The following is a 25,437-nucleotide window of genomic DNA, read 5'->3' on the forward strand; positions in this document are numbered from 1 at the left end:
TGCGTGATGAAGTCACTTTTGTGATGTCATCACGCAGGGCGGGAGCCATGCCCGCCTACGCGGCAAGCCGGCCGCTCCAGCGCCCAGTGAGCCATGGAACTGGCGGCGGCGTGGGCGTGTACTGGGGCAGCTGGCTGGCTAGCCGCGCGCAGGACCTCCCAGCCCTGTGCTCAGCCACCCGCGTGGCAAACCAGCTGCCCCAGCGCATACTCTCGCTGCCGACAGCTCCGCGGCTCACCAGGTGTTGGGGTGGCCGGCTTGCTGCGCGGCCAGCTGAGCACAGGGCTAGGAGGCCCTCCGTGCAGTTAGTGTGCCCCACTGCCCTGTGCCGCCTGCGCGGCAAGCTGGCCGCCCCAGCACACGGTGAGCCGCAGAGCTAGTGGCGAGGGCGTGTGCTGGGGCAGCTGGCTTGCCGTGCTGGTGGCTGAGCACAGGGCTGGGAGGTCCTGCGCGAGCAGCAAGCCAGCCAGCCGCCCCATCGGCAGGGCTGGCGAGGGTCTCCCAACCCTGCGCTCAGCCTCCCAGGCAGCTGGCAGCCGCGCCTGGCACCCCCTCTTTGGTGGCGCCGGGGTTAGGCTACCCCCCCTCCCCCCCCCCTCAATCCAGCCCTGCCTTATGTTGGGAAGGATTTGGATTGAGCAGCTATCCATCATAAGCATTTTTTTTACAAGTGGAAAGTGCTAAATTGTTTTATTGTCTTCCAGAACATGGTAACATCCTAGCACTAAGTGTCTCTGACCTTATGTTTTCTTTTCCAACAGGTTCTGTGGAAAATTTTTAAGCAATACAGGCAGAAGAGAAATAGTTCAGAAACTGCAACCTACTTGACTAATCATCTTTCCAACAAATGATTTGCCTTACCCTTTTACTGCATGTCCTTCCATCATTCCAAGTGCAGGAAGAGCCGCTGGAATATTCACTGCAGGCACTTGACAAAGAGAGTTCACTACTGCTGCAGCTGCTTCGAGGATAAACTCGGTTGGTCCCTGTCACGTTTAATTGATTCTGGCATTTCAGTGCAGGTATTCCAGATTTCATAATCTGCTGACCTTCCTAAAACATGTGAAGAGATTAAACCATTATAAGAGGTTAAAAAAAGCAAAAGTACTGAAAGCAACTTCAGCTACAACAACAACAAAAAAGCCCACCTTTGTTGCATATGCTGATGCAAATAAAGTTTAATTGCTTAATTTATATTAAAACCACAGTGCTCATATTCCTCCATCATTATAAGATTAAAACATCTCAATATTTTCCAGTTATTATATTATCTCTCTCTCTTTTAAATTATGCACACAGTGGTATCCAAACTGGCTTTTCAGTGACAAGCCTGTGTGAAATATGTTGTGTTTATTAGCAATGTGCTCCAGAAAGATACTGAAAACAAAGTTAAACCAGTACAAGAACATCTTGACAACTGCATTATATCCCCACAATGTAACAGATGAGGCCCTACAAAGTGGACAAGGTAAATTAATTTAGTGTCCCAACCAGAATGTCTGTGGAGAATGGAATCTCTCCATTACAGTCTAATTTTGGTTTCCTATCTAGTACAAAGCTTTGTCTAAGAAACTCTCTGATGCAGGGCCATCCATCTTTGTGTCACCGTCCGACAGCTGAATCCTCCCGCTTATGCTGTTTATTGACACTTTATGGCTGCCTTTAGTACTTGTGTAGTTATCCTGCTTCTCCAAATGCAATCTCAGCTACTGTGACTAAATGCCAGCTTTGAGGAAAAGAATCTTGGAGACCAGAGAGTGGTGCTTTAGTTAAAATATTAAATCTTTGCAGGGGGGTACAGAAAGGCTTAATTGCTTTCCAGATACTCTGTTTTAGCTAGACCAGACATTCCTGAAACGTTCTGCATCTGTATAAATATGATGTTTCTATTAAATGCTTTTGTCAAGTGAACAGAAGCCAACACAAATCAATAAGGCTATATTTTGCTTTTATTTCTTCCAGTGCATTTCATTTCTCTCAAAACTGGAGTTCATAAACAGTCAACAAGCATCACAGAGTTTCGATACAGTTTAATGTAGATGGTTGGTTATACTTTCTATCCTGTTAAGATACCAACAGCTCTTATTCAGAGCCTTGAACACAAACAAATGAACACATGCGGCTCTTCTCAAAGCAAGTTTTCCCTATTCACTACAATAGAAAAGCTCCATAGGCGGGATGTTATCTTTCCTATGAAAGGAATGAGAATGTCCGTATAAACATCAAGGCTCCAGAAAGCCAGCACAGGTTCCCCAGACAAACATTTCCTCTGCCCTCTCCATACCAACCAGATACAATCCAGTTATTGTCTGAAAGCAAATCACATGACTTGCCTAACTGTGGGTCTCTAGAAAGACCAGGGCCCCTGAAATGTTATTCTGCTATTCCTACCTCCTGGTAAGTGAAGTTGCTGTGTAAATTTTCTGTACCATAAACATAAGGAATGAGTAGGTGGGATGAACAAATGCTCACAATCTCAAAGATTAGGCTTCTTATTGTTGCATATGGGAAGGGAACACTCAGACTCTTTTGAACTTTCATTCTCAAAAGCGACTGTGGAAAAGTTATGTAGATATGGGTCTCAAGATTGCATATACCGGACTGGTGTGTATAAAAATATATCTGTGATGGACTGCATGTGTTAAAAAGCCTGGAAGTGCTGTACACACAGCAGCATGATTATTAAGGGTTTATCCTTTACAGAATCAGAGAGCTGTGAGTGACAGCCTACTTCAAGGCATCTGATTGGGTAGCATGAGATTGAAAAAGGAGGGTCTGTTTTTCAGTCCTGGCAGAGAGTGGAATTGAATGCGAAGAGTTGGAAGATGGAGTTCTAACAGAGAGAGCACTTTTAACACCAACAGCAGAACTGGGGAAAGTTGTCAAGGAAGTTTAGGAATTGAGTGCAGACATAAAAATGGGCCAAAGAACAGAGGATAGATTTTCTAAAGAGAGGAGATTTCCCTATCCAGTCAAACAGGGAGGTAACTCTGGAGAGTGAAGACATTGCTTGTTGGGTGTGGTTGGTAACTGCCTGTGGAGACCCTCAAATTCAGTTAACGGCTGGTGTTTGGAGAGAAGGGGATTGGGGTACTAGAAAGTGGGCACCAGCATTCCTAACTCCAAAAGAGACAGACAATACTGAAAGTACACTAGAGTGCTTGGGAAAATACAAGGCAACCAAAACCTGAAAACATAAGCCTTTAAGTGTGTGTGCGTGTGCGTGTGTACATACACACACACATTTAAAGTATCCTACTACATAAAAGCTGAGCCATATTGGTGACAACTCACTTTTTTTCCTGGCACAGATGCACTGAGAGCCCTGTGGGTGCGGCTGTGCCAGGATAAAAGGTGAGTTGTCAGTGCAGCCTGGCGCGCCATTGCAGTTGCTGCAGGATCTTAGGAGGGCCATGCTGGGCTTCCCTGCCACCTGCACTAGGCCTCTGGTGCAAGGCCTAGCATGTTGGTGTCCCCGACACAGGTCCTGGGCAGGCTGGGGCAATGTAATGGTGCCTGGAATGCTCCTGTGCTCCGTAGTGGACCAATTTCAGCTTGTTTGAGGCTGAATTGGGCTGTTTAGGCTGTGGGGCACAGGAGCCATTTCCTAGAGCCTGTTTTTTGAGGGGCCACAGTGGCAGTGGGAAGGCCAGTCATGGTGGTGCGGTCCGGCACAGCAGCCCATCGGGGCACAGGGCAGGACAGGGTGGTGCGGCATCCCTGCATGCAGCCTTAGGAGTGCCACTCCACTGGCATGGCCCTCCCAAGTCGTTACAACTAGAGCCTTCTGTATTGTTTCACACACACACACACACATATTTTTGAGAGAGAGAGAGAGAGAGAGAGATCCAGTAAAAAAAAAAAAAAACCATGAGCCCCCTGGACCCAAGTTTGAAAGCATGAGAGAAATGATTGGGGTTGAACAGAATCACTTACTTTTTTTACCCTAGTTAGATACACAACCTTGGGCATGCCAAATATGACAAATAGCTTCTTCTTTTAAGACCCTAATTCCAAATCTTGGAATAGCTTCCCAAACTCCTTTGCCTCAAAACCCAACCCTGCAAAACTTCCTCCATTCCCACTGGCAAACTGAGGGAGTGAATCTCATGATGTATCTGCTGCCTTGGATACTGTACCGAGAAGAAAGTAGAAATAAAAACAGGAAGAGAGCAAGAAATTTTCTGTCCATCCATCAATCAACAGCCTGTTTTGCTAGCTAGGTGACACTATTAGCATCAGCTCACTAAGGAGAAAACATCACTGATAGTCAAATCTCGTTGGATTTGGAGAGAATTAGAGGAGGGAAGGTAAAGGAAAAGGAGAGAGGAAGGAGCGAAGAGGATTTCTATTTCAGGTTGAAGGTACTTCAAGGTATTTGAAGATACTTAGCTTGAACTTGAGCCAAGCCAAATACAAACACTGATGTCATCTCCATGCATCATAACAGTGTCTCGAGGAAATCCTGACAGCACCAGCCACACCTGAACTGATGAACCCTGGGGCATTGACTCTGTTGACCCCATTCCAGTTCCCCTTCAGATTTACAACCTGTGAAAATGTGATTCTGGAAATACCACCCCATATATTTAAAATTATAGCTTGGACTTTTCTCTAACTCCTGTACTTGGCATATCTGTCGTGATGTAAAATGACTTATAGTGAAATCCTAAGCAGTTACTCCAGTCTAAACCCATTGAAATCAATGGGCTTAGACTGGAGTAACTCTGCTTAGGATTTCATTGTTAATTCACCAAATGTAGAAGGGATTGCCTGCACATTAGTTACCATTTTTCCTGAGCAGTCCAATGGCAATGACTTTGTGGAATAACCATTTTAAAAGGGTGAGATAAAAGTGGAATAAATAAGAACATGCAGTCTGGACTGTATCACTTACAGCTGCAGGTTGCCTGTTCTGGTCTGGAGTCATGCAGGAGCCATAGTTTGCTAGATCAGATGAAAGCCATGAAAGGAAGGGGGGGATCAAAGCATGCAATAGGAGGAAGAAGTATCCAAGGTTGTCCAAGTAACGCCAAAGCAATATCTGCTGTTACATCTGAAGTAGCCCTCCTACTGGCACTGAAAGCCTATTTTGTCATATTCACTAAACTTAGGTGGCAACCCTACACACACGCATGTTAAACTTAGTGAGTTTGCTTCTAACTAAGTGTGCCTTGGAGGCACATCTTCTTTAAAATGAGGTTTAGAGTCTCAAAAAGCCACACAGAGAACACTCTGGAGTTCAAGGCTTTGTGGGACATGGTATATACATGCCTACAATGTGCGCATAGTCCTGAACAGAACCTGGGCTCCTGTAAACCCCTACTTTTGTCAGTAGGGGGTACATTTTAATACTATTAAGAATACAAGTAGACAGGGCTCATTTTGAGGGGGAATGTGCAGGAACGTAGTTCCGGTAGTTCTCCAAAGAGGTCATATGTCAGGTGGCCCTGCCCACCTGATTTTCAGCCATTTTGGGCCTCTTTCAGCCTGGATTGGGCCCAAAATAGCTGGGATCGGGCCCAAAACAGCCAGGATTGGTCCCCAAACGGCCAGGATCAGGCCTCTGATGGGTAGTGGATCACTCTCCTGCTCAGCAGTGGCCCAATTCTGACCATTTTGGGCCCCTTTTCGGCCATTTTCAGCCCCCCTTTGCCATTTTGGGCCCAATTTCGGCCCTGAATGGCCAAGATTGGGTCCAAAACAGCCAGGATAGGTGATGTCAGGAGGTGTGGCATATGCAAATCAGTTATGCTAATGACACACTTCTGATGGTGGCAAGGGGCATGACATATGCTAATGAGCTGTGCTAATGAGTTCCTGCAGCTCTTTTTCTATGAAATTACCCCTGCAAGTAGAGCATCAAGATGAATAACTAAGCAAGAGAAGGTAAAAATGCAAATGTTAGGGACAGGTGAGGAATACCGCAACAATTTTCCATGCATCAGTGGATTTCTTCCTGAATTGCGAATTTTAAATGGCCTTGGTAGTTTTTTTATTGTGGTTGAATTTTTTCTCCTACAGCATTCTGATGGTTTCCTTAAATTTCCTTCAAAGGATCTCCTAGATTACCCTTGTGGTGCATTAATTACATACATTTAACTTGTTCATTGGCTTATTCATTTGCATTTCATGACTGGATTTTTCCCCCTAATCATGGGTTTTAAACCATCATCTTTAATAAAATCAGAACACAAAAGCTGGCTAGAAGATTATAATTTAAACACCCAATTGTTAATAGGAAGGAAAGACAATTGTCTGAATCAAACTATTGCCATGCAAAAAACTGCACAGTTAGAATAATCTAACCTGAAGGGTAAATTACAGATTGCATGGTAGGTCATTAACATCCTTCTGAACCTTTGAAACAATGGCTGTTTTTCACTTAGATATGTATTATCATACCATGGCAAATTACATTTTTGTTGACTCTCTTGCAGCTTAACATAAAAGGTACAGAAGGGCTTCTGTATTTTTTGTTCCCGTTTGCTTTATTTCTATCTTTATATAACTTTTTGTTTTTCAGAGCTACATTTTGCTTTTTCAATGAAACATGAAAGCCATATTCGTTAAAGTTCTGCCAAATAAGCACAAAGCTAAGCCCATCTGAAAATCAGGATTTTTTTTTTTTTGCAGAGCCCATGAATTTTTAAAAGTTCATACATAATATATCATAAAACTAGGATGAATAATATGGTGCACTGGCTTTAATAAAAAGCTCCTTGACCATTTCTCAGAAAGTTTGAGATGTAATCAATACCCCAAAAAGGTATCTTGGGGACAATGCCAAGATTTATGCCTTTTTTGCAAAGAGTGGCACTTTTTAACTTCCTGTATCAGCCAGGAACATGATATTGGACTTTAGGAAAGAGAAGAGAAGAAAATGTCGTTATCTCTCCTTCCGCTACGTTTCAGTTCAAGGGTGAGCTTTATTGGTCCTCCCATTAAATCATATTTCATGGAGAGAGAAGAATGTACTAAATGAAGAAATCAAATACAAGGAAAACTCACATGAACCTGAACATCAGCACTTTGCGATGGTATCAAACTTCTGTTCGTTTCTACCACAGAAAGGAAATCCCCAGATGACAGATCTAAGATGCGTGAATGAAGTTTCTAGGGGGGAAATAATGGAATGACCAAAGCATAAACATTTGACAAGCACGCAGAAGATCAGCAAGTTTGAAAAAACCAACCATTGCAGATAAAGTTCAAGGGAGAAAAAGGACCCCTAAGGTAAAAGAATTTTGTCCTAATTTCTCTGTTTAATGAGTTCAGGGTTTACTGCATAAAGATTGTACGTTGATTACTCATGAAAGAGCATGGGCACTTTCTCTGCCTTATGATAGTTTATCACTGATCACTGCTTTAGATACAATGATGACAAATAAATACAAAATGCATTTATCTACAGAGGTTGGCACGGATGCTTAAAACAAGAAAAAAGATATTAACACTTGGTTAACTTTATTTTTATTTAGCACTTACTATAGCCTTGGTAAATGATAAAAAACAACTCTAAATATCATTGATCTTGCAAAGCCCTCCCTTGCACACATTTTAACTCAAAGTCATTAAAGTCATCTGTTAGGAACAATTAATGTGAATAGAAAATAATTGCATCAGGGAGGTAGGGACTCGAAGGATTTTGTGCATTAATATTCACATGCTGTTCGATTACATACTCAATTCTTTCAGTTTTGCTTGAAAGGAGTGCTAAACTGGTGCCATTTCCCCCATATTAATCTGTATACTAATGATCAAGACTTTATGTGAGCGTTAAGCCTGGTCTACTTTATTTGTAAATACGATAAATTTTGCAATTTATGTAAACATAGCTTTTTGATGGATAGTTTCAAAAGATCCTAAACCGGGCAATATATGCTGTCTAGCAGGCCATAAAACTAGTACTGTGTATAATTTGTCCTTAGTAATTGAGTAAACATTCTGTGTGCAAAAAATCTCAATTGTACTGTCTGAATAAATCATGCAAATGAAGCCCATTTGCCTATCTTGCTCATTTTGTATAACTTATTCTACTTATCCTGGTCATGAGACATAGGCAAAGATATAAGTAAGGCGAGAAACACCACTCTGCAGCAACAGGGAATCTTTCACAAGGCAGAGCGCATATATGTTGACACCTAACTTTGCCATCTCAAAAGGCTAAAACCCCCCTGCTTTTTAGGACAAGCAAGTCTCATGAAACTGTCTGGTGCCCAAATACTATATTCTGTGGGGGTTTTGCACATATGTGTAATCAGCAAATATATACATCCTAGCATACAGTACACTTTCCTTCGATAGACTCAATGTCTTAAAAACCTGCAATATAATAGAACTTTCAGTGATGTGACCCCCTGAGATAATTTCCTAGTGCTGTCATTAGCTGATGATGAATGATGACATCAGTCACGTAGGCAGGAAGACTGCCCCATCACCTGTTACTCCGAGACTGTGAGCCCAAAAAGACATCATGGCATCCTCATGGCCGCCATGAGGATATTGTCAAAAAAGCCATGAGGGCCCAATAGGCAGGGGCAGGCTGAGGTGCTCATGTTCCCCCTTCTGTGCCTCATCAATTGCTGAATAGCTGCACCCTCCCATGGCTCTTTCAGCACTTGAAAAGGTGCAGGGGAGGGAACAAGAGTGCCACACTGCAGGACCAATAAGGATTGGACCCTTGTGGCATTTTTAAATGACTTTTACATGGTGGTTGCATCCTTGTGGTGACCACGAAAATGCTGTGGTCACGTTTAGTTTGGTACCGTTTGACAAGAACCTCAGTGAACAAAGTCTTGATGAATTATAGCCAAGGTTTTTATTGCTGCAGAAAATTAGATAGGAACTTTGACTATGCTGTAATGCAAATCTGGACTCCCTAAATACAATACCACCTGAAGATACTCTAGTAGGGCAGTGTTATTACTCACTGCAAATGCAAACAAATTGGTCTATATAAGATAGCCACCAAATCAGTTTTTCACCCATACTCGCACATTGTTATACCAAATGTTTCTTTGCATGCGATTCTTTGGTATTCATATTCTGAGTTGCTAATTGCTAACTGGCTTCAGTTCAAGACCAATTAAAGATTTAAATACCACAAGTTATTAATCTGGAAGATTATTTTACAGAAGTTCACATTAATTCAGTTTCTATTATGTACTCTTTCAATAGCAACAACCTGCTTCAGCAAAACTCTACTGTTGAGTAAATATGAATGCCCTGAGAATTTTTTCATTCAATAACCTTTACACATAGACTTAACAATACCTATTCTCTAATTATTTGGTAGACACTAAGCTCATACAATCAACCATTTTAGCACGCATTCAACTACGGATTGTATTACATATATGCATTTAATTTATATTATATTATATTGTTTATTTTACTTATATTCTGCTTTCCCTGCATAGCAGGCTCAGAGCAGATCACATCAGAATATAAAAGCAAGGTAGTATAATAAATAAAAACAATTCCAGTTAACAAAATCCAGCAGCATTCAGATTGCACAATCTCTCAACGATCAAAACCCAAGAGGCGGGTGGTGAACTGGTAGATGTTATACGAACTGGGGAGACAGTGTCCCTTTCTTGGCAGGAGGCTGGTTGAAGGGGAGGTCCTCTAACTTCAATCACCATATGCCTGGCAGAACATCTCTGTCTTGCAGGGCCTGGCAAAAAGATAGTAAATCTTGCTAGGCCTGAGCACAAGCATAAAAGAACGCAGGGGTTACTGCTATTCCTAACGTTGGAGTATAGCAACATCTTGTGTACAAAGAAGAGAAGCACCAGGCCTCAGACTTACCCAGGGGCCTTCTTTGCAGTCCACAGGTTGTGAGGGTGCAGCACTCAGCAGCCACCATCTTCATGGGAGTCCGACAGTTCTCATTTGCCTTGCCTTGCATACAGCCCCAGATTCAAAATCACTGGCCAGCCAATCAGTGGCAGGCTGGCCAGCTTGTGGGGCAGGCCCCATCTCCCAGACCTTGAAGGCAAAGTCTTCCCTCTGGTCTGCCTGCTGGGAATCAAATGCAGAGCCAGCCAGGCTCCCAGCCCTCTGCTCCTCCTGACCCAACTTCCCACCCATCCCAACCCTCATCTCTAGGGATTGTTGAGTGTTTGTATTGTTGAGCATTTCTGTTTGATAGCTGCTTTGGGGGTCTGTAATGTCTTGGGGCCAATGTGGTTTTATGCTCTAAGCTACTAGTTCTGTCACAACTTTGGGAGAGGTAGTTTTGGCATTGGGCATGGATCCTTTTTGAGGGAAGGGAAGAGCAAGGCCACAAGACCAGTCTCCCAATACTTGAAGATACTCTTAAGGGATCTTGGGAGGGATGCACTGCAGGGACTAGACCAGCCATGGGCTGTCGAGGCATGCTAACTTCCAAGTGGTAGGGGGAGCCACGTAAAGGTTTGTGCCCAGCCTGTCATCCTGCAACTTCCCCCTGCAGCAGGTAGGCTGAAAGAGTGAGGGGGTCATCAGCCAGTGGGTCAGCAGATGCTTGGATCTGCTCCCTATACTCCACCAAGGTTTTGTAAGCTATAAACTAGTAACACTGTGAGGTTTTTATTTCCAACAAGTTGTCTGTATGTCTCTTCGCCGCCTGCCCTTGCCCTGCCACCTTTCAGCATGGGATCCACAAGAAGATCCTGCAGGGACAATAAGCTTTAGATAGACAGGCGCTTTTCTCCTTGCCTGTCTGCAGAATGCTATGCGATCTCAAGTGTTATTTTTTTCAGGCCCAGTACAAACATGTAAAAATGAACTCCACCACGCCATAATCCCTCAGGTCATACATACAATCTCATGAAGCATGAAAAGGTTTGTTTTACTTATGAAATTACTGTTACATATTCTACATTTCTGAAAAATGCCTATTTTTACTCTTTTTCTTTCATAACAGCATGAGAGTCCTACAAGTTTGCTAATCATTTTAACTTTTTGGTCAATAAAAAGGAGTTATCCTGTCAATGTATTTTCTCAAAAAATTCTAATGGCCTAATGTTGTTGCAAGGATTAGGGCGATTATCTTAAAGCTTTCTTCTTCTGGCCTTCTTCATTGTAAAATCATGACTGCCACTGCCTCACAGTTAATTTCTCCTGCAAGTTCACACACAATAGATTGCTAGTTTGCTTAAATGCTTCTGCCCCATTGTAGAATATCTTCAATTTTGGATGAGTACTAGCTTGATGAAAATTCTTTCAGCTTCTTCCACACTCACTGGCAATGTGTAAAGACACCACAGGGCCATGCTCACTTCACTGAAAATTAGTTGCCACAGACTCATTCTCAGTATTGGTACATTTTCATCTTGATTTTGTTCATCTGTTTCCCTGGTAACTATGTTGCTGCCTGACTGATCTGAAAAACTGGAGCATAAATTGGTCCCTTTAGTTTCTTTTACCTCCTTACATTTCTACCTGATTTGTATCTATATTCACCACCAGACATGGCAGCAGGGAGAGTGCGCGTTTGTGAGTTTGAGTGAATTAAACACTTACCTATATTTTTAGCCTGAAATCTTACTAGAAGAAGAGTAGCTCTTACTCCCACTGTCTTCTGGGGCTTTGCTTTGCCCTTCTCATTAGGTATCCCTCCCTCCTATGCAAAAGGAACTCTGGCGTTGGTAGTTATGAGGGTTATCAACCCCACATTGGGACATTTCTGGAGATTTGTATGTGGAGTTTGGGGAGGGGAGGAAGTTTGGGGAGGGGAGGAAGTTTGGGGAGGGGAGGAAGCTCAGCAGGGGCGTGATGCCATGCAGTCCACCCTTCAAAGCTGCCATTTTCTCCAGCGGAGTCGGTCTCTGTAGTCTAGAGATTGGTGGTAGTTCTGGGAGGACTCCAGCCCACCTGGAAGCTGGCAACCCAAGTAGTTCTTGATATGATAGGCCCAGGAGGCCCAGCAGTTCAGAATGTTGTTTGAGATTGCTGCTGTGATACAATTTCTGTTTGGGTCCACCAAACCTCACAAGATCTGGACAACAAATACGAAGGTACAAGGAAATACACTTCTGTAAATGTTCATGGTGTGATCTAGAGTTTATCCTTAAGTTTTTTCTTCTTTTTTTTTCTCTCATGGTAATGGGATTGTAGCATGAGCCAGGCCCCTCTGGACCACTCAGTAAAGAGTACCCCTTCCCATACCATGTGAAGGCTCCAATGCTCCTTTCAGGGTAATATCCTCCTTTCTTCTTTGAATTCTTGAGAACTTTCTCAAGTGAAAGTATTCTAGCTTTATTTCCTTCTATTTCCTATCCATTTTGTTAGTTCTATTAATAAAACTTTTGTTACTCAACTAGTTGTATAGGTACTCTACCTCTTCGTGGTCTGCCTTTCCCTCATAATATTAGAAGGTTTATGATTATGATTATGCCATAAACCCCTTCTCTGAATGTGTTTCAAGCATTAAACCTGCTGCCCAAGCAGGCAGAAACATGGAAGCTGCCCAAGCAGGCAGAAACATGGAAGCCGGATCCCAGCTGGGAGATGGAAGGTGCAAACATGGGGAATGAAAAGCAAGGCCAGCACACCCCTCCCATGCCCCAGAGGCATGCTAAGGATCCTGATACAACAGGGCTTTCCTGGAGTTCCTGAATTCATCAACTCAACACACCCTATTGATCTCCCCTTAACCACTTTCTTATTCTTAGGTGATTCAGGGAGCTGATAGCCTCACCCATCCACCTCATGGGTCACCCCATTCATATCTTCCTAGTTCATTGTTACACCCCGGAGATGATTTACTGGCTTATTGTCCCACTTCAGAAACAGTTCGCCAACTCATTGTCTTGCCTGGGTTATTCCATCCTGGGAACAACTGCGCAAGCCTTTGTTTTTGGGGTAGATGATGCAATCTTGCCTGTTTAGGATCCATGGTATAAAATAGACTTCCCCTCTGCCATAAGATGTGTGCATGCTTTGGATCCAGCATCCACCCTTGAACCTCTGTTTGAGTCCTTCTGTGTTAAAACGTAGGTCGCTCAATGCTCCTCCTCTCTTCCAGATGTCTGGATGGTAAATATACCCCAATCTGTCCAAATCTATCTAACTTTCACCCGCTTTCTAATTAGCCCGGAATGTGTGTTGTGTGTATGTGTGTTTGGTGTGCTGTAGATAAAAACCCCCTTTTTGGTTGAAATATCTCTGGTCATTGAAATGAGTTCTGGGTGTTGCTAATTCCTTCAACTCGCAAGGGATGTTTCCCTTTAGGTAACATACCAACACTTAATATTTCTGCTGTCTCCATGTACATGTTCTTCCTAGCTTTGCTTCTCCCCATTCCTGAGAGCTTCTGCAGTTGAACCACGAATTAACAAGATAAGGTCAGAGGGGAATGCAAGGGAATACGCTTGCATGTTTTGCCTCTAAAAGTCAGAGAATATCAGGTTCTGACTATGTTTCTGTATATTCAAACCAAAGAGACTCCATTTTAATCCTGTCAGTATTTTAAATTCTTCTTTTGCAGGTGGCAAGCAGTTCAGCAGCAGTTATCTTAGAGAAGAGGAATGTTATGACTACAACCTTTCCAGCCTTGGGAAACTTTCACTTTCTCAGCCTCAAGCCGCTTGTTTTGAGAACCTTAACCTTCGCCTGTCATTCGTAACAATACTCATGTACCAGCCAAGATATTGCATCTTGGATAGTGGACTATAAGGGTTGTTTATATTCAGTAAAGTCTTTTGAAACCAATGGACTCATGTCTAATTGCAAGAGATAGTCTGGATTGCAACTTTTTTAGTAAGCCACTGCCTGACAGAGAAGAATGTTCCCTTTAGCCATAGTCTGTTGAATCTGAATACAATTTTGCCAGTCTCTATCATCCTGCTTGTTTTTCCCAAAATCTATTCTATGATGTAAAAAAGTATAACCAAGTTCCTAATTTTTGCAAATCAACAAAACTTCAGAAAGGTCACAGTAAGAAAGAGGACTGGATTTTTTTTTTCAAAAACATACCATCATTTATAATAAATTCATATAGAAAATGTTTTTAGGAATCACAGACAGACAATTATTTTCCATCTGTTGAATTTGGGTCCACTTGTGCCTCAGAGTTTACCATGGCCTTCTGAAGGGTTTTCTTGAAGAAAATAAATAACTTGCTAGTGATCTGTTCCTGCCTACAGTATAAATAAGGTGGGAAGGACAAAAAGTCAATGGAGACAACATGACTTGTGATAGCAAGAATGAGAACAGATGACGTGAACAGCACTTTGAGGAGAGGAGATTTGAAAAAAGAAGATGGTGTTGAGCTGCTCTAGTCACAGGAGCAGCCAGGCAGAAAGCAGAAAAAAAGATTACGAGGTTCAAGAGCAGGGGTAATGAGATAAGTTATTTTCAATTGCAATAAAAATTTGAGATGGGACAATATTTTAATTTACACTTTCTGCATTTTTTACAAACAATATAAAACTTTTTTCTGTTACAGTAATATACTGATCAATCACTAGGATTTTAGAAGGAAAAAAAACCAGGTGTGGGGCATGCACCCAGTTGTTTTACTAATATAGGGCATCTTCTAACACACTTTTCAACAGCACCCACAACTTTTAGAATCAGTACTGTGACGACATAAATGTGAAAATTAATGCACCATGGACTTGATTACCCACATAACTTTTGCAAGGATGAATTTATATCCAGGACTTCATACTGCACTTGCTCAGGTCACTTCAGAGGTTGACTCATGTGTGCCTAATATCACATCAGCAGAGCAATTCTAAATGATTACATGCTTCTAATGCCATTGACTTAACTCTATTAGGGTTGTACTGCAGATAAGTCATCAAAGTTCAGGAAGATCTCCAAGACTTACCTATCACACCCTCCAAAGAAATCATGATGGTGTACATTGTCCACTACTTCCCTTCTAATGCCAACTGCCTGTAAGGTAGATCATTAATGATAGCTACCCGGGTCAAGATTATCCAGGGAACTTCATAACTTAGCAACAATTTGAAAGCGTGTCTTCTTGGTATCAGCTATTATACTAGAAACTAGTGCTTGAATTTTAATGCTGTTTTCAAAGCCAAGTCTTGAATTTTTTCAAAACAACCCGTGTATATAATTCGTTTTTTTAAAAAACGTATATTGTCTTGATTATCCTTTGAACAAATACTGTTCCTGTCCACATTATTAATATTCATCTGTGATACATACAGACTAAAGCTGCAATTCTAAGAACACTTTCCTGAGAGTAAGTCCAATTGAATAAAATGGAATTTACTACGAAGGCTGCAACTTTGCTTAGGATGGTATCCTGTACGTTGGTTAGTTGTTTTAGTTTGTTTTATCAGTTTTTGTGTAATAGTAGATTTTTTAGCGTTTTTATATAAAATTCTTAATAAAAATGGCATTATGGAAGATGTTTTTAGTATCAACTGCAAGAGTATGTTTACCAGTCCTACAATTCATAAGTATGGGAATATGGCTTTACTAAGGAAGATATGTCTCTAGTATGTCCAGGCTAATGTGTGTGTGTTAGTTTACTGAATCATAGAATCATAGAGTTGGAAGGGCTTTACAGACCATCTAGTCCAACCCCCTGCCCAATGTAGGAACAGCCTAAAGCATCCCCATCAAATATTCATCCAGCCATTCCTAGAAAGCCACCAATGAAGGGGAATCCACCAAATTCCTAGGCAGCCAATTCCACTGTTGAATTACTCATAACATAAAGACATTTTCCATTCTGTAGTTTAATCTCATTATTGTGAGTCCTATCCTCTGTCGCCAAAAGGAACAGCTCCCGTCCTTCCCCGAAGTGACAGCCTTTTAAAGACTTAAAAACAGCTATCATATCTCCCCTTGACCTCTTCTTCTTCAAACTAACATTCCTCAGTCCGTTCTTGGCCTCCAAGAGAGAGCATCTTGGTTGCTCTCTTCTGCTCCTGTTCCAATTTGTACACATCTTTTTTGAAGTGAGGCCTCCATGTGGGTCCTGAAAAATGTGCTATATAGTGAGAAAATGACATCCTGTGATTTGGATGTTATGCTTTTGTTGATACAGGCCAAGATTACATCCGACGTTTTTGCTGCTGCATCACACAAGACTGCTCATACTTAGCTTCCCTTCCACTCGTACCCCAAGATCTTGTTAACTCACACTACTACCCAGAAGTGTATCACCATCCAGTATACATAGCTTGCATTTTTGTTACCCAGGTGCAAAACCTGACACTTATCCCTGTTAAATTGCATCTTATTCAAATCTGCCCACTTTCCCAGTGTGTTCAGATCTCATTGAATTCTATCTCTAGCTTCAAGAGTGTTTGGTGTCATATGCAAATTTAATGAACAATCCCCTCACTCCTTCATCTGGATCATTTATAAAATATCAAAAAGCACTGGGCCCAGAACTGAGCCCTGTGGAACTCCACTGGACACCTCCCTTCAATCAGACACAATGCCAGACATGGACCAGAAACACAGTATTTGTGTTCAGGATTAATAAAATGACAAAAAACCTGTTCAGTTTTGAAAACGTTGAAAAGTAACAAAGAAATTTGCTCATTTATTGTAAGGTATCCTGCTTATGGGATATCACTTCATCACAAGCTCTTTTTCAAATGGCCAAAAGGCTGAACAACTGGGAGCAGTTTCCAATTATATGCCAATTTCACACAACTTTCCAATACTGATTGCATTAAGCACAATTATATTAATTGAGCAGTCACTTCTTTTTTAAAAAAATTGGTACCACCAGCTTAATTTAACTTACAGAGAAGGAAAATGCTTCCCCTGATATACTTAGAATTAATACCCCTTCACGTCTCTTTCAGAAGCATGTAAGCAACAGGACATCTGCTTCCTCCTTTGGTATATGAATTACCCAGTAGAAACTATATAACTCAGACAAAAGGTATTCTGAGTAACTTCAATCTAGGTAACAGATAAGCAAAGGTCTTTTCCTGTGTCTTTTCTATAGTCTTTGTCTCTGATGTTTTGAATAGCTTCCTTGCCTATGTGCTATATTTTTATCTTCTTAGTAATTCCTTAAAAAGGTAGCTATCATTATGGAACGTTATGAAAAATAGCACTATACCTTCCCATTGTTCTGTACGCAAACAGAAGGGAGAGATCTAGGGGTCATAAAGGAAGGAAGACACATATATGGAGATAGACCGGAAGTTTCAAAGGGACCACTAGCGTTATTTAAAGTTATTACTCATTTTAAAATGGCAGTAACTACTAGGGGCGTGCACCTGAAAAATATTCAGGTTTCCTGCTTCGGGTTTACCCAAAGCGGGAAAACAATTTGGAATAACCCGAATTCCAAAGCAGCAAGCTGCTTCGAGATTCAGGTGTTTAAATTGCTTCAGTATGCTCCATAAACATTCGGGAATCTTTATGGAGCACACCAAACCTCAAAGCAACACTGTTCTTGCCGCCTGCTTTAAACTTCCCGCCCAACCCCGTTTTTGGGAATTAGTGTCTGACAGAAGAAGCAGCTCTCTCTGTCAGTCTGACGTATTCATTTCAGGTAAAGAATGGGTTACATACTTCAGCTCTGTTTTCCGATCCCAACCTTCCACATCCTCTGTTGACATTTCAAGTCTCCCAAAGTGGGTCCCTGTCATGGAATCTGAGATTAGAGGTTTAATAGCCTCTTTAACCTCTGGAAAATCTCCCAGAATTACTAATCTATTGTTTGTATATAATTCATACCCGTCACTGTTGAAGGTTTTGTAACAGCTAAATGCTATATACAATAAATCAACAAAACTTCCAGCCGCACCGCTTTTTCCCCTCCTCCTCCAATCAGCTGTAGAAAGCAGCAGGGGGGTTGAAAGTGACCCTTTCCATGCTTCTTGCAAGCAGCACAAAAAGGATAGCTTTAACTTTCAAATGCCCCACTGCTTGCATCGGCTGAAGCAAGTGGCATGAAAAGGGTGGCTTTAAATTTCAAATGTCCCGCTGCTTGCATCGGGTGAAGTAAATGGTGGGACATTTGAAAGCGATCTTTCCATGCCGCTTGTAAGCGGCACGAAAAGGGTGGCTTTAAGTTTCAACGCCTCCCCGCCCCCGCACCTTGCATCAGGTGAAGCTTGCAAGTGGCATGAAAATATGGCTTTCAAACCTCCCACACCACTGATTTTTTCCTCCATGGGAGGAGGAGGAGGGAACCCTCCCCCCCCTCCCATGTGGGGGAAAAGCAGCGGAGCAGGAAGTTTGAAAGCAAGCAGCACTTCCTGCCTTTTTTACCAGATGTGAGGGGGAAGAAGGAGGTTGTAGTGAGTCATTCGCTCCTCCCCCTCCCCTCTGGTAAAAAAGAGCAGGAAGCTTGAAAGCAAGCAGTACTTTTCTTGCTGTTTGCAAATAAAAACAGCCAATCCAAATCGCTTCAGAAAGCTTTGATTCAGTATTTCCAAATCAGCCCCATAATGCTGGAGCTGATTTGAGAATCCCAAATATTTGTGAATCAGGCCCGATTCAGGTGTTTATTCTGAATTGGAACCCCAAATCACACTTCCCTAGTAACTACAAACCTATGTGATATATATTAAACAAACATTGTGTAATTTGGAATCTGTATCTTATCTGTTTTTAAAAAAATGCAGAACAGTATTATCATCTATAAGATACATCTTGAAACCTATGGATGGTGTGGAATAATTTAAGACAATATAGATAATATCTTTTGCAGTTTCGAGGATGGTCCTCTAGGCACCTGATGCAGTTCTGCTTCTTACCTTTGATCTACATGCCATGTTAGTGTTCACATGTAAGCAGAATTAGAAACTGTTTCCACAGTTTGTTTGACCATCAAATGTTTCAACTTAGCATCACATCTAGTTATTTGCATTCTCAGATTTTAGTGTCATGAAGACCTCAAGATGCAGAAATGGAAGTGCTGGGCAGTGTGCAATGTATCACATCAATTTAGATGAGAAGGATGAGCAGGTTTATGATATTTAAATTTCATGACACAGTAGTGTCTCGTTTAAAGCACAGTTTGATGTGAGATTCCCAGTTGCTTATTGTTTGCATTCTACCTCTCTTACACATGCACTGTTTATGGATAAAACAAAATGCATATTTCTACAGGACAAAATACAAAGATTTAGGATTTTAGAATGCTTTGTGAAACAATCTGTAAGGGACAGGTTTCTCACCTGAAGCTTATGTGAAACTTTCTTTGTGGAAATTCTTTGTACCTTGTTTGGATGGTCCATGCTTGGTGGATGCAAAATGTCTTCTTTTGCTCGTTGCAAACTAGCCAAACTGAGGTATATTCTTTTTATTTTATTGCATTGTGCCTTTCTGGTTCTTTGAGTATTTTATTTAACTGAGTAACTTGAGTTTTATACACTGTTCTACATCTATGCCCGACAATTTATGGGGTTACGTTATGGTGTAACCAAGCCTTTAGGTGTAATTCACATTGCCTTAGTCTTCACTAGTAGTCCAATGTAATGACCACTGACTCTGCTCCAGATCAGACTGCTATTTGTCTTCATCAAATCAGTTCCAATTAAGGCCATGTACTACCTCTTACTGAAGCTAAGTTGTCTGGCCCTTTAAACTGCCTGGATGAGAAATCTCCTAGGAAATATATGTTAATTAATATGAGCTCATTAGATTAAGGAAAACATTATAATAGTTAAATAATAAACAAAAGCATTACACAATGCAACCAAGGACATAAAAGGCACTACAGATCAAAAGCAGGAATTTAAACTAATGACCCTATGCAGACAACGCACTATTTTTACTTTCCAGTCCATCAGGTTTATCTCCTGCCTTATTGAAATATTCCACTGAAGTTATATACACTAGTGGCCAAAATTGTGGAAACCTTTGGGGAAAGTGCATTTTTGAGGTTTGATGGCTCGTAAGTCATAACACCACTTTTTTTTGGAGTAATACCATAAAACTATATATCAATAGAAAGATAATTTAATCAAGAATCAAAAAGAGTCCAGTAGCACCTTTAAGACTAACCAATTTTATTGTAGCATAAGCTTTCGAGAATCAAGTTCTCTTCGTCAGATGCCTGACCAGTCTCTGTATCAGGCATCTGACGAAGAGAACTTGATTCTCGAAAGCTTATGCTACAATAAAATTGGTTAGTCTTAAAGGTGCTACTGGACTCTTTTTGATTTTGCTACCACAGACTAACACAGCTAACTCCTCTGCATCTTTAATCAAGAATGTAATGCAATAACTTCTATGAAGGAAATTTTTTTAGAACAGTAGTTATAAAGAAGAAAATTGAAACACACAGAAAAAATCAGTTATACAACAATTCTCACCATGTCAGTTAATACTTAGTTGGGTAACTTTTTGCTTTAATTACGGCCTTACAACGCCTTCCCATGGAGTGAACCAAGTTTTTTAGTTCTGCAGCTGTTATAATGTGAAACTACGATTGAGTTGTTGCTTCTATTAATTGTGTTTTATTGCTGGGTTGCTTCTCACTAACCAGTTTCTTTAGTCGGCTCCACAGATTTCCGATGGGGCTAAGGTCTGGGCTATTCCCAGGCCATTCCAACAGTGGGATATGATTATCTTGAAACCACTTTTTGCATGCAGCAGCAACATGACATGGAGCTGAATCTTGTTGAAATATAAATGCTTCATTATCTTGGAAAAGATCACATGTGGAAGGCTTCAGTTTAGGCTCAAGTATTTCATTTATGTATTTTTGGGCATTTATATTGCCATTTATCACACAAATTCTGCCCACACCTTTTGATGTCATACAACCCCATATCATAACACTAACTGGGTGTTTCACGGTAGGTGTAATGCAATCAGGATGCAAATCTTCTCCGATTCTTCTTCTCACGTATTTTATGCCATCACTACCAAACAGGGAGATTTTGGTCTTATCACTCCAAATAACACTGTCCCATTGTTCCACTGTCCAGTTAACATGGGTTTTAGCCCAGTTTAATCTTTTCAACCTTTGTTTGAGAGATAACAATGGTTTTTTTGTGGAATACTAGCATTAACACTAAATTCCTCCAGTCTGCGCCAAACAGTCCTTGCACTCAACTTCACATTGAATTGCGCCATTTCGTTCTGTATACACCCCGATGATTTTCTTCTGTCACCTAGGCTCAGTCTCTCAGTTCTTCTATCATCCCTTGCTTGTGTGCACTTTTTCCTGCCTTTACCAGTCTGGTTTTGTAGTGACTGAGGTGCCTTATACCTCTTCAAAAATTTAGAAATGCCACATTTGGATAAGTTTCCACCAATTTTTCTTCTAATTTCTTCATAACTGTAGCCTTGTTCACTTAATAGTACTATTTTACATTGCTTTCTAGGTGACCCGCAACTCTTTGTGCTATTTCTTTAATTTTATTACGTTTTACAACCCTAAACAACCCAAAACAACCCAACCAACTTGATAGCAATCACATAACACACTGACAAATGACCTCCTCTCAGCTCCAATACATGACATCAATAGCTGAATCATACTGTGACCTGATTGGCTCATTGCCAAAACAAGATGACATCTGATTGGCTCTCTAAAGACTCATGCTCATTGGCTACATTCAAATGAAGGAAAGCTACTTCATATCAACCTAAGCAAGTTGTGCTTCCTTTTCCTGGTTATTTGGCTATAACATTTGATAGAATACAGAAAATTGAACAAACTTTGTTGCATTACATTCTTGATTAAATTTTCTTTCCATTGATGGTATGGTAGGTTTAATTGTATATGGCCACAGACCGTCATAATACAAACTTAAAAAACAGTAAAAATAGAAATATATCTTACAAGAATAAAATACAGTTATCTTTCCATTGATATATAACTTTATGGTATTACTCCCCCCAAAAAGTGGTGTTATGAGCCATCAAACCTTAAAAATGCACTTTTCCCAAAAGGTTTCCACAATTTTGGCCACTAGTGTAGATTAAAACCTCACTGAACCAAGAAAATGTACTGGGTGACACTTTCTCTTTACCTAAACTCTACCACAGTATTGTTGTCCCTGAGATCCTAAGAGAAAAGGTGGAACAAAAGTGGTATGGAGTAAACACTAAAACTGATCTGAAGAAACTTCCCTCATAATGAATATTATATCAGACCTCATTTATGTTCTCAGGAATCTTCTAATATACACATCAGAGAGTTATCTCAGTAGCCCATTTACCCCTTCATTCAGATAATTGATAAAAATATTGAAAAGTACCAGGCCCAAAACCGAGCCCTGTGGCACCCCACTGGACACCTCCCTCCAATCTGATGAAATGCCATTGAACACCACTCTTTGAGTGTGGTCCTCTAACCAATTCCCTATCCACCGAACTGTCCTATAGTCCAGTCCGCAGTCTTCCAGTTTACCCATTAGAATGTCATGGGGAACCTTATCAAAAGCTTTGCTGAAATCCAGGTAAATCATGTCGACAGAGTTCTCACAATCCAGTAAGCTCGTCACTCGATCAAAGAAGGAAACCAGGCTGGTCTGACAAGATCTGTTGGGGACAAAACCATGTTGACTTCCCCGGATCACTAAGCGGTCCTTCAGATGCTTACAGATTGATCCCTTTGAAATTTGCTCTAATATCTTCCCAGCAACAGAAGTCAGACTGACCAGCCTGTAATTTCCTGGGTCATCCTTCTTCCCTTTCTTAAAGATTGGCATAACATTCACTCTTCTCCAATCTTCTGACACATCCCCAGTCCTCCAGGAGGCCTTGAAAATGATGGATAGAGGCTCTACATGTTCTCTAGAAAGTTCTTTGAGCACTCTTGGGTTCACACCATCCAGCCCAGGGGATTTGTATTTGTCCAGTGGAGCCAGGTAGCTCTCCACAACCTCTCTGTCAATGTCAACTAGCCGCCCAGGTATCCTGTCATGTCTACTACCATCTCTAGATGGGTTCAAGTTCTTCAGGGAGAAAACAGAGGCAAAGAAGTCATTAAGCCTGCCCGCTTTTTCTTTGTCCTCCATCAGAGTTTCTCCTTCCACTCCCAACAGCGGTCCAATTGCCTCTTTTACCTTGTGTTTGCTTCTCACATATCTGTAGAAGTTTTTCTTATTGTAGCGAGTCCCCCTGGCCAGACCCAGCTCATACTGAGCTTTGGATTCTCTGATGGCTGATCTGCAGTACCTAGTAACCCTCATACATTCCTCTTTAGAGGTCTGTCCTTCTCTCCATTTCCTGAACATTTCCTTTTTCTCCCTTAGCTTATTCTGGAGCTGTTTGTTCATTCACACTGGTTTCTTGGAGCCCTTACCATGCTTCCATCTTGCTGGGATAGTGAGGGCTTGAGCTTGCAAAAGATCATGTTTGAGAAGAGCCCACCCTTCACTCACTCCTTTCCCTTCCCGCACACTTCCCCATGGAATGGCTCTCATCAAGCCTGTGAGTTCATTGAAGTTGGCCCTACGAAAATCTAACCTATGAGTCCTTGGCTCCCCACAGCAACTGGAATTCAAGGGGGACATGGTCACTTCCCCCTAAGGTCCTCACCACCACCCATCTACTAATTCTTCCCTGCTGGTTAATATTAAGTCTAGTATGGTCAAGCCCCTTGTAGCTTCCTCCAGCATTTGAAAAAGGAAGTTATTGGCCAGGCAGTTCAGGAAGCTAAGTGATTCTTGTCGCTGAGCTTGTCTCCCAGCACACATCATGGAAGTTGAAGTCACCCATAAGTATAAGGTTCTGATGTCTGGATACTCTACCAATCTGTTCAAGGAGGGCAGCATCCATTTCCTTTTCCTGGTCATGCAGTCTGTAGCAGACTCCAACAACAATACCCTTTGTCCTTCCTCCCCTTATTTCCAGCCATATACTTTCCACTGGGCTGTCAACCACATTCTCCAGAACTTCCTGACAATCAAGCCGTCTCCTCACATACAATGCCACTCCGCTTCCTCTTCTACCCTTCCAGTTTTTCTTGAACAACTCGTACCCATCCACTACCACATTCCAGTCATGGGAATCATCCCACCAAGCCTCAGTAATTCCTACTATATCGTAGCCCTCTGTCTGCAAAAGAAGCTTAAACTCTTCCTTCTTATTACCCATACGTTGGGCATTGGTATATAGGCTCTTGTAGCCTTGTACCTTTGTTTGATCTGTCCTACCCAGGTGGGCCCCTGCTGTTATCACTTCTTCATTGAAATCACCATGTTGATTGTCTCCTTCCCCTTGCGGCATCAGTTTAAAGCTCTCCTGATGTTCTCCAGGTTCTTTCCAAACATTTTCTTCCCTGACCTTGAGAGGTGAAGCCCATCATGTGCTAGAAGGTCTTCTCTAAGAAAACTTATCCCGTGGTCCCAGAACTCAAAGCGCTCCTGCCAGCACCACCACCTCAGCCAACGATTCACCTCGAGTATGGTCTATTCCCTTTGCATTCCTCTTCCTTTGACAGGAAGAAGAGAATACCACCTGTGCCCCACTGTCTTCAACTGCTTTCCAAGAGCTTCATAGTCCTCTTTAATTCTTGCGATAGTATTCGTGGTCATGTCATTTGGTCCCACGTGAACCAGCACAAACGGGTAATGATCAGTCATTCTGATCAGTTTTGTCAGTCGGTCTGTAATATCCTGAATTCTGGTCCCTGGCAAGCAACACATCTCTCAGAGTGGGGGATCTGGCCTGGACACATGACGTTCTATACCCCCAGCAGAGAGTCCCCGATGACCACCACCTTCCGTTTTCTTCCACTTCCATGTGGCCCCATGCCCTCTTCGCTCTCTCCTCCATGTCTTTGTGGTTTTCCTTCCATTCTTGTCTCCCTTACCATCTCAAGCACCTCAAAATGATTCTTGAGCTCCAGTGGACCAGAGCATCGACTTAGTCTACCGGCTTGTACTGAAGAACTGAGAGGAGTCTCAGAAGGAGATCGCCTCTTCCTTATTTTTGATTTACTTCTTCATGGTTGTGCAGAGCCCTGAGGTTCTTGTCAATAAAATCCTCCCCTTCCTTGATTTTCTGAAGGGTGGTGAACCTCTCCTCCAGGCTCTGAATCTTCTCCTCTAAAAGACTGACCAGCTTACACTTCTGACAAGTGAAGTCCATTTTGTCTTCCGGGTGGAAAACAAACATGGCACACTCCATGCAGGTGACAGGAAAGGGGCCTTCTGCCGACATCATCACCTTCCAATTATATTGCAAGAGTACTCTGAGCAGAGTTTCGGGGCCCACAGGCCAAAAGGCAGAAAGATACAAAAAAAAATCCCTTAACCTTCTAGCAGCAGCTCACCACGTGCTCTCCACTCCTTGTCTCAGTCCAGCTGTCTCAGCTCTGCCTCTGGCGAAGAGCCCTTTATTTCAAAGGGTCACTTCCTGCCAAGTACTGCAGAGTTCAGCACAGTAGGGAGCAGGGCTTGTAATGAACAGCAACTAACTCAGCCCTCAACAGCCCCAAAACTACAAACAGCCCCAAACAGAACTTAAAAAGAACCACTCTCTAGCAAGCTACAAGAACCCACTCACTCTCAGCTTCTCACACAGCAG

The 25,437-nt window shown here is 41.9% G+C and overlaps 1 protein-coding gene across 1 annotated transcript in view; it reads right to left on the bottom strand.

The window, feature by feature from the left end:
• Positions 1–25,437, bottom strand: part of NCKAP5 (NCK associated protein 5) — a 526,585-nt gene that overhangs the window by 118,976 nt on the left and 382,172 nt on the right. The window contains exons 10-11 of the mRNA XM_054970102.1: positions 7,012–7,116; positions 862–1,053 (exon numbers count right to left, since the gene is read on the bottom strand). Coding sequence (XP_054826077.1) covers positions 862–1,053; positions 7,012–7,116 — 297 coding nt within the window. The remainder of the gene's footprint in view (positions 1–861; positions 1,054–7,011; positions 7,117–25,437) is intronic.

Source organism: Eublepharis macularius, chromosome 2 (genome assembly GCF_028583425.1).
Source record: "Eublepharis macularius isolate TG4126 chromosome 2, MPM_Emac_v1.0, whole genome shotgun sequence".
NCBI lineage: Eukaryota > Metazoa > Chordata > Lepidosauria > Squamata > Eublepharidae > Eublepharis > Eublepharis macularius.